Genomic DNA, 17,142 nt, shown 5'->3' on the forward strand with positions numbered 1-17,142 from the left:
TTTGATGTAAATGTGGAAGAAATACTAATTCAAGCTATTGCTTTCCATATAAATTCCACTGTAAAGGGACAGGACTGCTATATAACTGCTATATGACTATATGACTGCTAAATTTCACTCTCTCCAAACTAACCAAACTTCATAGGCGAAATCAGTCATTTTTACTTTGCTGAACATCAAGTTACTGGTTTACTGCTGCGTCTGTCTGTTAGGTTCTTTGTGTTATTGTGTGATTTCAGTGACTCTAAACTATCTTTTTAAAACACTGAAGTCACATAATCACACAAACAAACTAACAGTTTCAGGCAGTCGTAGGGCAGCAACTCCCTGTTCTGCAAGGTAAAATTACTGATTTTTATTATGGAGTTTGGTTGGTTGGTGAGAGAGACATTTGAATTATTTAACCAGCAGAAAAGGCTGTCTGATGGCAAGGTGAAGCGGTGAAAATATTCCAAATATAGACATACACTTAAACTGATATTGATTACAGTAGCTCTGCATACAGCCCCACTTCAATTTAATCAGATCTGTTCCTTTAAGATGAAAAAGAAAGACAATATCCTTGATAGCAGCCTGAACTTGTGCAGCAATGATTGCTGTTACCTCGGCTCAGAAAGTGTGAAACCTGGTGAGAACCCAGTGGTCAAAAAAATCTGACTTGTGCCAAATCAGATCAGTGTGGTCTAAAACTATGGTCTGAAAATACCTCATTCAAAGTGTTTTATACTCTGTTTGTACATGCAGTGTGCAAAAATAGCCACTTTCACTAAACTAGTGTGGACCTTTCATTTGCATCTCATTGAGATTCAGTGTATCCTAAGAGAGTTTTTCCACAAATTAGTTTCCATGCAGGAGAATCTGTCTGTATCCATCAACAATCGTTTGTTTCTAATCGAGGACAGTTGTGTGGGTTAATTGAGTGTTGTGGTGAAGTGATAACTTATGAACTATAAGATTGCAAAACCGTAGCTTCATTTCTCCATTTTACATCCTGTTTTCTCTCAATAAACAGAAAACACGCTTCTCTTCAGTTCCATTTGCATTTATTCTAAAGGGAAAATATATAATTCAATAAATATTGCGGCAACAACATTGGCAAAGACATTTGAGGGTGACATCAACATTCAAGAAAACATGATAATGTACATGAGGAAGAGACAACAGATTAGAAACTGAAGATAAGAGTTGAGCCACTGAGCCGCCACATGTGACAGCGCTGGCATTTGAACAAGCTAACGGGGAAGTTGCATTAAAAGTGCATCAATACTTTTGATATTTAGACAGATTCTTAATTGCACTGATGTTGGAGGGAAAACCGCAAATTTAAAAACACTGTTTCTGAATAAGTCTAATATTCCAATTGACATATTTCAAAGGAGCCCCACAGGAAGAATAAAATCATCCAATTTTAGTCAAGGCCTGGTCAAACCAGAAGGAGGCACGGCGAAATTCTTTTTGCTCATCTTCACAAAACATTGTTTTAGAAGTTGAATCTTTCCAAAGACCTGCCCATTTTTGCTCTGTGCTCTAGTAAAAGTTGAGCAAACTTCGTACCTTGTTCAGCTTCAACCTTTTCCTACAAAAGCAATACATACAATCACGTCTTAGTTAACTACTGTTAGCCAAATGCTAGCTAACTAGCAAGCCAATTTGCTAAAATTAGTTTACTTAAGATGTGACTATTTGTTGCTTTTACAGGTCCTCCAGCAACATCTTTTAATCACAGAGCATATCTGAGTAAATGAAACAGGACATGGGACTTATCTTTGGAAAAACTATGGATGGAGACAAATTACTTTATTTTTTGATGCTGTTTGAATTTGATCTCGACATGAGAGGGAATCCACTCCTTTGGAAAGAATTTACACTGTTTTAAATGCTGGCGTGACCGTGCCTTAATGAGGATTTAACCCAACAGCAGAGTCTGAACACTTTGGGGGGAAATGTAAAGCAGACAGCTCTGATGTTTTCAGAGTGTAATAAACTTTAGCTTTAATTGCTCTCATTTCCACTCCCTCCCTAAAGTGCAAGGGAAAAAATGATTCATAGCTCAAACTGGCTGTCAGCCTGTTAGGACACTTTATACAATGAGTCAAATTTGTCAAAGTGTTGGTCAATTAAAGCTTTTGGTCCCATTAAGGCTCCATTAAAATGTGATACGCTACTCTAATCTCAAAACAGTGTCATAAATTGGTGAAAAAAAAGGAATCATTGGCCAAATAATAGAGGTTGAAAACAGCTTTGAGACATTTTACTTATGGCTCTCCAGCATGATACAGAGGGCTCCATAAACCTGTCTGTGCGGAGAACAGTTATGATAATCTGTCTTGAGAGAGTCATCATGTATCTATAGCTGTTGAGGTGAAATAAACGGGCGCAGAATGGCTGTCTGACGGTTACAAACGTGCAGTTATAAACTCAAATAGCTCGGGCGTGACCAGAGGAATCGCTCAGCTCCTATGATCATGGTTGAACCTCATTAGGATGAAGCTAGTGAAATAAAAAAAAAAGATGCCGTTTCACACCAATGACTTCACATTATACCGACAACATATCAGAGACAGGGGACACACAGCGTCAGGACTAAGAAATTCCTCTTCTAATCTCCTCTGCACGCAGACTAACAGTTACAGGAGCAGGGGTGAGAGGGAATCAGTTCCACACCACAGTGACGAGTTGTTCTTTAAGCCCTCCGAGCAAGAAGTCTTTGATCCAGCACAAACAACAGCAGCTCCTCGCTTTTTTTTTTCCCAGGCAGCAAACCCCCCATCGCCGGCTTTGGCTCTCATTCAAACGATCACATGTTCTTAAACCCTTCCTTTACAAATGAGCGTCTCCTAATGACATCACCCCTCCTGCTCATTTCCTGTTGGTGTGGAAAGCCTCGACCGCGTCCGCTTCGTCCTCCCAGAGGAAGCGGGTCACTTCCCCGAGCAGGTAGCTCGCTGACAGATAGCTTCCTCATCTGGTGGGGCGGGGGGGCCACATGGATCGGGACGCTACTAGTTTTCATTGGTGCAGAGTATTCCAGTAACATGTACATCAACTGAAGCTTATAAAACCCCTTTCCAGACAAATAAGGGGTCTTTAGCATGCAGGAAAGAGCGTTGCCCCATAGCTTCCTGCTTGCACTGTGCTCTGTCCTCAGTCTAATCCTCCTCATACTCATCAGTCACATGACCGAGCAACTTTTGGCTTTGTCCTTCCGGAGGTCCGAGGCCACCGCCGCCAGGTCAGGCCTACCGGGCATGTGTGAAATCCTCTTGTTCCCACGGGCGGCCTTACTGCGTTTCACGTTTTTGTTGTTTTTGTTGATGCAAGCCAGCGTGGCCACATGGAAAATGTCTCTGACGCTGTTTTCCGACTGCTGAGCCGAGCACTCGATGTAGGGCGCCGAGATCTGCTTCGCCATGCTGGAGCCCTGAGGAGGGAAGAGGTCAAATATGGTCACCGCCGGAAGAAAGGGCTCAGGTTAGCAAGCATTTTTACAGTAAGTACTCGCGTCAACAATGACGACAGGATTTTGGCTCTTAGGGATCAGTTAAACGTGGCTTAATGTAGAGTACAATGAGTGATTATTCTACTAATTGCATGTTTCATTCAAATTTCTGGCATTTAAAAACACTTGTAATCTGCATACCTGGTCGTAAGAGACTGGTGTCTGTCTATGGTTGGAAAGCTCCACCAGTGTGCTCAGGTCGGTGCGCAGGTCTGACTTACATCCAACCAACAGCATCTTAGTGTTGGGACAAAACTCCTGGATCTCCCCTTTCCACTGTGGAGAAAGAAAAAAAAACCTTGTAATCACAAGCGAAAACAATGTTTCCTCTTTATAATAGTGACAAAAATGGGAAATTATTTACCATCACTGCTAGAAAAAGATATAATATGAGCAGAATATCAATTTTCCCGAACAAAGCAAAGTCTAATGTTTGAAAATGATGATTTAACCCGATAAAGGGTTCAAATATTTGTTAAAATATGCATGGTGGCTTAAGTGACTTGACACAAAGATCCCATGAGTTCCACCCCCCGTCACCCATCCTTTCAGCACAAAGGTTACAGCTGCCACTTCCTGGAGCCCCTCACGCTTTGAACCCTTAAAAGGAACTACAAATAATCCCCATGTTTCCTCCCTGACAACAATAAATGCTCTGTGATCAATGGCATTTCTCCAGGGGCTTTAATCTGAGGCTAATGTGCCTCAGGGCTGACTGGCTGGCTGGCTGGCTGGCTGGCTAGCTGGCTGGTCAGGGGATCAAGTTCATCGACATCCTAAGAGGAAGTTGTTTTGTACAGTGCGTCTATCACTTTCTGTCTGCACAAACACCACTTGACCAAAAGCCTGGACCAGTGCTAATTCCAATGCAGACTGTCTGAAACGTGACCTTGACTAATATAAGTAAACACACAGTTTGATCAGCAGGCACACACTCACATTGTAACATGTGAGCAGACAGCCCACTGACCAGAGCGACTGGTTAACATATTTCTTCATTTCATGTGTGGCATGTGTGGCGACATGGCTGCCACACATGTTGCTTCCAGAACGTCTGGACTCAGTATGTTTACATTTGACTCATTTTAGGCCAAATAAATGGATGAGAGGGGTTACTGGGGCCATGACCTCAAAATTCCTAAAATTGTAGCTGTTTAGGATTGATGACAAATGAGGTGTCACTACAGACACTATTAGCATTGGCTAAAAGAGCCCGCTGTATCTGGGGTGGAGGCATTGATGGGTCCTGGATCCAGGATCCAAGTTAAATTAAGGCCATTTTGTTTATCCCACTTGATTTGATTTGTTTGGGCAGATGTTAACACAGAAAACATGCTCACAATGTGGACCAAAACAACTGCATGCAACAATTTGTCTTGGTCTAGTCCGGTCACAAGCATGATCCAACCTTGATCTGACTTAACTGCAAATTTGACATCTAACATCCTAAGTCTGATTGGGCCTATCTAAACACAGAAATTGTGCTCGGGATGCAGACCAAAAGAACTGCATGAAACGATTCTTTAGAGAAAGACATCTTGGCCTGGTCACAAGTATGATATGACCTTGAGCTGACCCAACGAAAAGGCGTACTCTGTAAGTTTGAGCTGAAAGGTTCCTGTAGCAAGAAGGGCTTTGCATACTGGGATGTGAATTAGCAAAATCACCTGTTTCAACAGTCGAATGAATGAATGGGCTGGTCTAAAAGAACATGCCAGGTGTGAAGAACAATGGTTTTACATTTTTCTCAGTTCGAGTACCAGTGCAGTCTTCCACCAGCCAGATGACTGATGCTGTATATTGTGCTTTATGCCCAGTACACCCTCTGACATGTGGGAGTCAAACTGCACAACCACAGTCATCAGATAGCAGCTACATGTGAGCAACTGGTGGCTACACCTCAGACTGAGTTTAAGTCAGTCAGTGCAGAGTGTTACTTCCCTCTTCCAGCTGCTCCAGGGATTTGACACAGGGACCTTGCAGTCACACTACGGCTTTACAATTTCACATCACAAGATCTGATGTGACCGAGGCTAGAAAAAAATCTCTTGACTGGAGACTCTAGGCTTTTGATCCAGTTAAATGCAACATGGCCTGAGTCAGCAGATCAAACTAAATCAAAGTAGAGGAAAATTTAAAGGCTAAAGACTTCTCCCGAGCTTATCAAAGGCTTGGTGATTCACTTCTTGAATAAATGAATCAGTGAGGAGCAACAAACCTTTTTCAGTACGCTGTCGAGTGTTTCAGGACGGCTGATGTCGAAACAGATGAGGACGGCGTCAGAGTCTGGATAGGAGAGGGGCCTCACGTTGTCGTAGTATGGAGACCCTGAAACAAAAGAAAAGAAGAAACTCAAAACATATTCACACAACATTCAGGTTTAATTTGATTTGATGACTTAAAAGCTGTGACGCAAGGACATGGACAAATGTATATACACCCAAGGTTTATACAACAGAACTTCAGCCTTGTTGTGAATTTACGACCAGCCTGCAGAAAACACTTCAGCCACTCTCCTCATGACCGAGTTAGCTGTTGAACACTATTTTGGGATCTCTAAACAGGGATCCAGCTCCAGGGACACCAGAAAAAACATCACCATCAGTGCTTTACAGAAAGAAAATTGGACACAATAATTTGGAGGATTGTGTATTTCCCAGTTGGAATTTCTCCAGCAGTTGCTGCTGTCTTAACAGAGATAAGGCTAACACTGCAACTGACTGATTGACTGATCAGCGGTACTATAATTACCCCGTGTATGGTGCGTAATGTGTTACTGAACCGCGAATACAGATGCTGCTAGTTTAATCTTTATTTCCAGATTTAGTTTGTTTTTGTGGGAATCTGCAGAAAAAAAAACAGCAGACTTTTTGAGTTAACTGTTCTGGAGTTGTACAGAAGACAAAATGGACTCTTTACCCAGTGGATTGATTTTTTTTAATGCATTGGTATCAGGTTAGTACTCAGTATCTGCCAATACACACAGTTCAGGTATTGGAATCCGAATCAGGAAGGAAAAAAGTTTTGGATTCAAGAACTTTTTTCTACTGGAAAACATTCTGAGTTATAGCTTCACTTAAAAGGAAATACCTGCATTGAAGTGAAGGGCAGCACAGCCACGGAAAACCTCAAACATGTTTCCAAGAATGCATGAACACGGTCAAATCATTGCTTTAAACTCTAACACATTTCTGACAGTTATTCTAATATGATATGATTGCAGCATAGCCATAATCCATGGCAACGAGGCAAGCAAAACAAATAATGCCGCATCAGTAGAAAAAATGTGCTGACTACGACAAGATCACTTGTTGAAGAAATCCTCTCTGGAGAAACGGAGAACTTCAGAGCGAGGAAATGACTCCCCTCCTCTAAATTGAAAGCATGTGTGAGGGAGACGCCCATCTCTCCACCAGACTGAAACATCTCCGGAGAGGAAGGGAGGGGAGGGGAGGGGAGGGTGGCGTCATGTCAAGGTGAGTCAAGATCACATGACGAGCAAGAGCTGACCACACACAACCGGCTGCCAAAAAATCTGGAGAATTTTGTTTTTGGGAACTGAAGGTCCCCCTGGGAGGTCCTCTCTAAACACCACTGTGGAAAAAAGCTAGGAATGCACTGTCACGTGCAAACACACACACACACACACACACACACACACACACACACACTCCGGGGGCTAGTGATCCTAATCTAAACAGTCTGGATGGGAGACGACACCGTTTAAACAGTCCACGCTTCCTTCCAGGCCCGGGCCTCGCACAACAAAGCATGACACTGGCTGATGTGTGCACAATAAATCTCATACTGCTGCATACTGAAATCTGAACTGTATCTATGTCCATAATCATGCACTCCCAGTGTCAGGGCTGGGGCTGTATGGGACGAGGTCAAATGGGACAATCTGAGCTTATCTAGAGGTCACTGCTGCCTTGAATGGGAACAATAAAGCAAGGTTGCGGATACTTAAGTACTTTCTATACAGTGTCGAAAGGATACACTTTTCTGTGTGCAGGTTGTTAATAAAAGAAAAAATATTCTACTGTGTGCACCAAGGACTTTTTTGTCTAGTATCTATCTAAATTATGGTATTGTAACAACTCTACAAAAAATGGCCTTTAAAGGTGGACCAACCAGCTACTGTCAAACTAGTGATGACTTTTTTTTTCCCCTGACAACTTTTCTGGAGGAAATTCTGCATTTTGCAATGCACGTTTACATGCTAACAGGCTATCAGGCAACAGTTTAACAGCCCTTGATTTTATGGGGGACTATGGGGTGAAGGTAAGCAGTAGTGACAGGACATTTTATGTTTTTAGGAGATCAGTGACACAATAGTGTGCTCTGGCTGCACAGTATCACTTTCCCAAAAGCTGATACACACAGGCCATCCAAGATGTAGCCATTTTGTGTCTTGATGCCTTTTACTATATCACAAACTGACAGTCACTGAAGTATAGATGCCAGGAGCTACACGGAATAAATTATTTTAATGTCTTGATCTAAACATAATGTGTTTCATATGGGAACAGGCTTGTTATCTGCCAAAGACTCTCTGCTTTTCCACTCACTCCCCCGAGGATCTTTTCGAAAGATGTCTGATAGGTGACACCGCCTAAACAAAAAACTCTGAGCGGCTATCGACACAACACAGGAAGTACAAGGCGAGGAGGAATGTGGGATCCCCCACAAGAATTTATTTCCCATTTTTCATGGCTGTCTTGCATTCAATCACGACCATATTGCATTGTTTGAAGGTTTTTCTTTTTTTTCGTCCCCCAGCCTGGAACCAATCACTGGAAAAATAAGACCCTGCGACTGAAAGGGTAAGCTATAGTCGGTTGACATTTAACAATGAATTGATTGTTTTTACCAACCCAATGAGATGAAACACACATATCTGAGTTGCTGGGTGCAGTGTGTGAGGTCTTGCTTTCAAAGTGTCTCTGAGTGTCGGCACATATTCCTGTGAATTTACCTGGAGATTAAAGTATTTATAGCTGCAAATCCTCCCAGGTGCATCTCAGCAAACTACTCCAAGCTGCACAGCGTAAACATGAAAATGAAGTGCAGTAATACTCGCAGAGGATCAAAATTTCAACGTGATGTTTTGAAGCGTGTGTGCACAGGTTTGGGTACCAAAGTCTGTACTTTAAAGGGTATCAACCAAATTGTGTCGGTGCTACAGAGTACTGATTCAGGTTTAATCAATCAGTGCCAAATTTAGGTACCTGAGTGTGCATCTGGGTAAGAGAGTGTCGGGCAGAAACCTTCTAAGTCCAAAACCATTAACTTTTAGGAAAGGAAAAGAGCCCTGTGTATTCAAACTAATTGAATATCACTTATTCAAAGTTAGCAGCTCTTTTTAATACTTTTTATTGATTAGATATTTGTAAAACCCAGAGACAGACATAAAGGGTGACCAATAGCTTTGATTTATGGAAATAAAAAGACAAAATATGGAAAAACAGTATATCTAAAAGCTTTAGAGAGCAGCATTTTTCATGGCCTGAAAGATAAGTCCCCTGCAGCAGCTGCAGCTAACATTAGCACACATCCAGAGCCTTAAAACAGTGTAACTAAACCCTCCATGGACTAGAAAAACTGAAGGCTAAGTGATGTTTGAAATAAATAACAATGTTTTATATTAGGAAGTTTGAACTTACTTTCTTAGTCTCCTACAGGGAATGAAATGTACCAAATTTTAGGTACTGCATTAGTTCAAATGTGAACGGAATCTAACCCTACTGTTAATGTCATGAGCCTATTAGTGGGAGATGTTTGCTCTCTTGTCTGCAGTTTATAGCACAGTCGTAACTGCATTAGGCCTACATCTGAGCCTAAACTCTGCTTTGAGGTCATCTTCCTGGCAACTGGAAAGATAAGAGGAAATCCCAGGGCTAACACACACACATGCACACACGCACACACACACACAAAGACCTGGTGGCTGTCATCTAATTAGCTCCTGTCATTGTTCTCCCACAGGATCTCTAAATCTGGAAGGAAGACGCACACCCTGTCCACCCTCTCTGTCCTTTAAACACACACTGACACACACTCTCCAGCCCCCTCGCCTTCTCTTGAACATATCCTCCCCTGTGTCTTGCTCACAGCAAATGAATACTGTTGCGCACAATGACATGAGACATGAAACAATACCAAACTTCCACTGTGGTCCTGATGAAAAACCAAAATGACTTTCCATGACTAAGTAGAAATGTTTCCAAGATGTAAAAACCGTTCTTCCTTCCTGGTTTGCTAATGTGCCTTTTTCGGGCTTGTTTCCACAACAGCTGGGAGGAAAAGCACTTAATGCAATGAATACACATGAAACGGCTCGTGCTGGAACATACATACTGCTCTATTCATGAAACGTGACTCATTATTCAAATTCCCAGATGTTCCCTAAAAAACATAACCCCCTGAAATTTCCTGACGTAGCCTGTCTGGAATACTGTTCTAAAATATTCCATGATGTTCGGGCGTTCACAGAAATGGCTTACTGACATGGAAATTTACTTTATCTCACACCAGCACACACACAGTCCTGAGGTAAGCCAGCTGCGTCTGACAGTCTGGAGGTATGGCAACAGGTCTGCAGGCCTGCTGATTTACTGCATAGCTAACATAGCTGGGCAGAACTGAGCTCAGGGGTGGTGAGCATATGTGTATGTGTGGAGAAGCGGTAAGCCTTCGGGAACACCTGTGGAAACAACAAACAGCGACAGGCACGTCTAGCCATCCTACACCATCCAGCTTAAATATATAACCTCTCTCGCCAGCCAGACACATTCAACACAAACAGAGGAGACAAAGAGCAATTTAAACTGAAGTAAGCTGAACCAATATCTGCTGTAGTTGCTGTGGTTACCAAGAGATCTGGTGCTGCAAACACTGCCATCCATTTCAAAAGGCATGATGCACTACTTTACAATATTTTACACTATTATAAGATATTAAGATGCAATACGTTATGATCTGATGATATAATACAATATGCTTCTATAAGACATGTTAGTTTCACAAAATGTTAACAGAAGATATGTTTTTATAAACAATATAATACGTTACTGTACCATTACAATAAGATTGCTGTAAGACAGTTTGTATTTGAGGCAATATGATGTGTTATTTAACTAGACGTTACAATTAAGGGTGTAGGAAAATACTGATATCGTGATATTACATCCAACTAAAATGCTCAACAAAGATCCACATAAATGAGCTCCGCAGGTCCTGCTAATGACACTAAAAAACCACATTAACAACAAAGTGTCAATCACGTCAGATTCCACTTTACAAGTGGCACAAAAACGGTAACAAAATCTAACATTCAGACAGGCAGCATAGTTGTGCAGGTGGATAGTGTTCAGTGTCAAGGCCGGACATAACTTCTAATGCCAGGTGTAACAGCAAGTCCTTCCATGACATTAGCAGACAGGAAGTCCATTAATCTCTTCCAGAATTCCACTGCCCTTTAGTTCATAGACTGTACAAGCATCATGCTCAAGGCTCTCTCGCCAGTCGGCAAATTCCAGTGTGATTCAATTTCCCCCTTGGAAACGAGGTAGGGCTTTAGTGAACCACGCCACTTCTCTTTCACTCCGCCAAGGATCTGGGCCTGCTGGGTACAATAGGGGTCTTTGTGGAGGAGGAAGTAGGAACCTTTAGTCTGAGGAATGCCAGACATGCGGCTCCAATTCGCTGAGCCCAGAAATGTGATCCAACGCAACAATGGCCGCCGACAGAGGAATGGAGGGGGGGCGCAGTGTGTGCGAGCAGCAAAGAGCTTACTGAGGGCATGAAAAAGTCCGAAGCTAAGCTGTCCAGCATTACAGGGGAAACGGCACATGCAACATGCTCCAGAAACTACAGAAGGAAGTGATCATCTGGAATCCTCTAACCAAACTCTGTCATCATGTATCTTCCTTTAAAACTCCTCTATCTGACTTTTCTTCCTGTTTTTCAAAGTGGGTCATCTTTTAATGTGCAGAGTCGGCAGCTATTCAACTCAGCACTAAACAAAACACTACAAGAACTTTCCCACAAGGTTCCTGAGGATAAATATTATCAAATGAGATCCGCAGGGTCTAACGCGCATCTCTCTTTGGGAGTCCTTGATATGAGAATCCCTGAGAGTTCCAGTGTTTTTCTGATAAGCTTTTATTTGTCCTAACTCAGGAAACTTGTTCAAGTAAATTACAACTAAGTTGTTTTTCTGCAGTCTACTCTGCAAGTACATTATGAACATTTCACCAGTGCAAAGGTGCAAAATCTGTTTAAACCAGCCTGGGATTAGCGCTGAAACAATTAGTGGATTGACAGAAAATTAAAGAACAGCGATTTTAAAGCTGCTTTAATCAATGTTTAATATAAACAATGGGTCAGATGACTGTGTAGACAGTGAAAGGGGTCACGTGTAGTTATGAATCCACAGAGATCATTTCAGCCTCTTTCAGCTCATTGTTTTTGTTTCCTTGCCTGAAACTTTAATGTTTCCAGATGCAACAATCAGTTGTTACCGTTAGCAACTAGCTTGTACTCACAGCAGAACATTTAGCACCCAAAGAGCCAGCTATTCCCCTCAGAGGTTGGCGGAGACCCAAATCAGAGCTAAAAGAAATGCTTGACATAGACTTATCATGTGGCCAGAACATGAACCTAAATAAATGCTGATGTAAATAAACTGTTTGCTAACACATTAGTCAGCAGTCATAAGCGTGTCAGTGTTGTTGTGTACAGTTTGCGGTGCTGCCCCCTCCGTGTAGCCAAAAAAAAAATCTGTTTTGCAGGTTTAACAATAGGGTCCTGTATGGATTTTAGTTCTTAAAGAGTCTTGATTCTGATTGTATGAGCGTCCTCCTGCATTCTTCACAGCAAAGTTAAAGAGTATCCTCTCTGTTCAAGGTGTTTTGTAGCACAGCATTTGCTAAATTGAAGTGTTTGTTACAAGACACACAAATTGTGCTATTCAACAGCTAATCAAGTAACTTAGCAACATCTGAGTAGGTTAACTGAGAATAATGCTTGACAGTTTAATAGGACAAATGCATTAGGAGACAGGAAGACATGTATGCAATCAACTCGCATGTCTATAGGGGCAGAGAGATAGCAAGGTCAATATATAGTGGGTGTTTGAAGTACACAGTTTAATTTGAAAATAGCAAGCAACCCTATTTAAGAATCACCAAATCATACAAATTACAAATATTGGCTGGTACCAGCTTCTCTAATGTGCTAATTTGCTGTTTTTCTCTGTTTTATATGCTGTAAAAGAGACAGCTTTGAGTTTCGGACTGTTTGACAAGCAATTAACACACATCACCATCGGCTCTGGGAAGGTGTCAAGAGGGTTTCTCTGCTATTTTCTGACATTTTAAGAACTAAACCATCAATAATGAAAGTTGCCGTTAGTTGCATCCTTGCCTGAGATTACCTACTTACAGGTTCTGAGATGCGTTTTTTGCTCTTTCAACTAAGTTAAATGAGAAGAGGCCTCGGGCACAGAGGCGCTGAGCCACGGGGGTCGTTCTGTTTACCTTCTCTGTCTCTTCCTATCCTCCAGTTTGACTCTCACACAAACACCTTTGTGGCTCATTTAGATGAGCAGGCAGTGAGTCAGACAGCATAAACCTGCTTCCTCTGCCGGTGAAAGAAGTGCGAAGCATCAAAGGCTGCTGCGCCTCGGCCCCGACGGGCCCCACCCTGAGTCCGGGGGAAGCAGAGCTGGCTCAGACAAGCAGGGTGGGGGACAAATGGAAAGCAATACAACTGGCAGGCATTTACCTTAATGACCTGAATTACTCTCATCACCCTCCCTTTTAAACACACACAGCAGGCTGCTCATTAAGCCACTCATCACTGCAGAACAAAGACCACCACGGCGTGTGTAGGTGTGTGTTTGTGAGGAAAGGAGGGGGTGTTTGTCTTCAGCTCTGCGTCCTGGTCTTTGTCCGAGTGCATGCTGGGGTCACACACACACACCAGCACACCTCAGGAGATAAGGGATCGATTGGATTGGCCATGGCCGATGGGTGTCTCTACAAAGGGCCCAGTCAAGCTGAAAGCTGTATCAATCAGTCACCGCTGGGTGTGTGCGCATGCCTGCGTGTGTGTGTCTTGGGTGGGGGTGAGGACTGAAGGGGGTCTGGCTTCATCTCAGACCCACTGATCTAATAGGAACTGCGTCCCCCCACCCTTGCTGTTTTATGAAGCAGAGAGAAAAAGAAAAATGGCTCCAGGCGGCCGGCCAACACAGTGCAATAAAACAAAATTCTCACTCTGGCTGGCTTTCATTTCTTCTACAACACACACGTACTGCAGGGGTGGAAGAATTTGAAATTTGAGCTCCTTGTGTTGCTTGCTTATAGCCTGAAAATGAAGATTATCTGCTGATGCTTTTATTTTCACTTCCTCTTAAGTATAAAACAGCAAAAATCTAACGTTAAGATGCTGCTTTAGCTGCTCAGATGTGATCCAGATGTTATTACATTTGTGTAAAATCAGAATTTATAACTCTGGCTATGTTGTTTTCTTTGTTTCACACTGTTCTTCACGTTCGAGAAAGTTACTCAAACATCGCTGAGGAATTCCAGGCCAGGGACCCCGCAACAGCTGGCTGTCGACTTGTCCCCGCCCATCACACCCACACACACACACACACACACACCACATGCTCGCACACACGCAACATACGCCTCACTCACGCCTGACTGCTGTGCTATTCACTGCTCGGGCATTGATGGATGGGAAAGTGGGTTTGTTTACACACACTCAACCACACATTTAAGCACACACACAGGGGACGCAGCAGCTGGTTTGGACCCTGAACACAAAGTCCGACCAACAGGCGATAAAAAATGTAGAGTCAGTACACGTGTTGCTCAACAAACTTTCCCAAAACCCCAATAGGGAGAATTTCAAAGTGTGTTCTCCAGATGTAGGAATATCCACTCAGCCTGTCATTATCTTTCCTTTCCTGTTTCTGCTTTAGCTTTTTGCTCAGCTGGGAAGAATTCATACATCCAGTCCAAGACTTTGATGCAATTCTGTGTTAACATTTAGCTACAGTTTAATCCTAAGCATTTCTATGTAGGTAAAAGGTGAGCTGCTTTCACAATCTGACAGGAAACGTGTCTGGCTTGTAAAAGCAGCAACTCCAGACTATGAGAAAGGATTAACCCAGCTTTATTGATTAAAATGGGTCACAGATTAATTTCATTATTCAAAAAAGGCAAGCCTGAGCCTCTTTGTATCTCATGATTTAGTCATTTTGAGGGAAATACCTCAGCAGCAATGTTAATTTAGGAGGATGTAACTAAATTGAGCCTCTATCTGATCATCTCTAATCAGCAAGAGAGCAGTCCAGAGGGGTCGCATGGGGTTTTTGCAAAAAGTGCATGTTTGGACATGTTTGGACATTTCACCACAGACAGGGCAGGGACACCAAACATGAAGCAGACAAAGAAGAGAGGTGATGGAGGGCGTAATTACCTGAGGTGTCCCACAAACTGAGCTCGATCCTCTGTGTGTCGATTTCAAAACTGGCTGTGTAGTTTTCAAACACTGTGGGGACGTAGCTCTGCAAGAAATATGGATAGAGGGCACATTAGATAGGAAACTAAGTGCTTAAAATCTAGCAGACAATGATGAAAAATATTTATCAGTGTTTCCCAAATGTCTTTTTTTGGCCACAACCTAAAATATTCAATTCACTGTCATAAAGGAGTGAAGAAACCAGAAAATATTCACATTTAAGAAGCTGCTATCAGAGAATTGTGACTTTCTTTTCCTAAAAAATGACTCAAACCAATTAATGAATTATCATAATTGTGACAACTAACAAGTAACTGTGATAAAATGACAAGAATTAACCTTGAAAACAGAGGAATACTACAACTGTGTGCAACTGCAGCATTACATTTACAAGTGTTACTAATACTCAGCTATAATACTACAGCACTGTTACTCTCCCCTAAAATTTCACTTTAAGCGTCTTTTAAGTCAGTATACAGAGTATAATGCATGCAGGGAGCTGTAGGTAACTGGTTTTCCTGTTGAATGAGGCAATAGTACCATCATGCCCAAGATGCCTAAAAGTGCTTGTGGTTGCACCATAACACCAATTCCGCATAGTCAACATGTTTGTGTGGCGTTTAAACTCAGCCAGACTGCTCTGTAACTTTGGCAATCATTATTAGAGCTAAAATGAAGGGTAGCACTTTATTTTACAGTATGCTAATAAGATGCAACAAGGGACAAAAAGTAGATATAATATGTTTTTATTAAACGGTATTTTATTTTACTCTTATTGAACGTCCTTGGAGGGAAATTAGAGGCACATGGCTCTTTACATTTCAGTTTACGTTACAGTTCTGTTGTAATGTGTCCCAAATTACCCTCTAAGAAAGTCTAATAAGGGGTCTAACAGTGGGAAATAACACACTTTAGTTTTCACTTAAGTACTATTGTAATGTAACTGTAATTATCCTCTTATAAAGTCTAATAAGGGTCTAAACCATCTAATAAAGAACATATTATTACAAGTTTTTGTCTAAGTTAACAAAAAGTATGGCTTATTATGTCTTATTAGTGTACTGTAGAATAAAGTGTGACTAAATAATGTTTAAACAATGCTTCAAAGACATGCATGCATTCACAATTAGACCTGCAATTATTGTAAGCATTACAGCTGCAACTCATACTGATATACATGTATCATATAGGTATATGTCCTTCATCATGTACCCATCTGTCACATCCCTCTCCATAGAAACACGACGTGTTTGGTTATCACAGCACTGTGTAAGTATAAAACCAGGTTAATTAGCATCATGTCCATCAGTCTGCAGGGGTGAGTCTCACCTCAGGGAAACAGTCCTTGGCGAACACGTGAAGCAGGGCAGTCTTCCCGCACTGGCTGTCTCCCACCACCACTATCTTGCACTTCACACTCTGACTGGGATCCATGCCGGATTTCAGAGATAATTTCTGACACGAGCGTCTCTCCTTCATTGATTTCAGTCGGGATTAAGTATAAAAAAATGAGTCCAATCCTGCGTGAAACGTCGAGATGTAAAGCGACAGATGCGGTCCGCGGTGCCTCCCAACTTGCCTGCGTGCAACCTCCCCCTGTGTCTCCGCCTGCTCTGAGCCGGTAAATGCCATTTGCCTGTATTTATAACGTCGCAGGAGCCAATGGCAGCAGTCTGGATGAGGCTCGTCCCTCCTGCGAGCCTCCACACACACACACACACACACACACACACACACACACACAGCAGCCTGCCTGTCCTCCATGATGGCGCCCCCCTTTGGACTACACGCCCACTGACCACAACTTTTATATCAAATACATAAAAGATAATTAACTTTACTGTATACAGAGGAGAGAAGTAAAACCTTACCTTACTTTTTTGTCGCCTCAGGTCAAGTAGTTGTGGAGCACTGAATCAAAAATAAAGGAAAATAAATATGAAAAATGGCGACAGAGTTTAAACTTCGTACTTGCCTAAAGCTAAAGTTAAATGTCGTTAAATTAGCATAAAATAATTAGCACGTTATTTTGGTCAGTAGCCCTCTAAATTTGTTTAGATATTATTCTTTATGTAAATTATAAAAATGTGTAGATACCTACAACT

General features: G+C 42.1%; 1 protein-coding gene across 1 annotated transcript; it reads right to left on the minus strand.

Annotated features, from left to right (window-relative positions):
- Positions 1 to 1,021: 1,021 nt before the first annotated feature.
- rnd3a (Rho family GTPase 3a) lies at positions 1,022 to 16,667 on the minus strand. The gene is made up of 5 exons (XM_084713360.1): positions 16,367 to 16,667; positions 14,996 to 15,083; positions 5,718 to 5,827; positions 3,641 to 3,775; positions 1,022 to 3,421 (listed from the first exon to the last, which is right to left on the minus strand). The coding sequence occupies exons 1-5, from the start codon at positions 16,514 to 16,516 to the stop codon at positions 3,173 to 3,175; spliced, it is 732 nt and encodes a 243-aa protein (XP_084569486.1). The 5' UTR covers positions 16,517 to 16,667; the 3' UTR covers positions 1,022 to 3,172.
- Positions 16,668 to 17,142: the final 475 nt, after the last annotated feature.

Source organism: Lutjanus erythropterus, chromosome 24 (assembly GCF_056507025.1).
Source record: "Lutjanus erythropterus isolate fLutEry1 chromosome 24, fLutEry1.hap2, whole genome shotgun sequence".
In the NCBI taxonomy this organism is placed as follows: Eukaryota; Metazoa; Chordata; class Actinopteri; order Lutjaniformes; family Lutjanidae; genus Lutjanus; species Lutjanus erythropterus.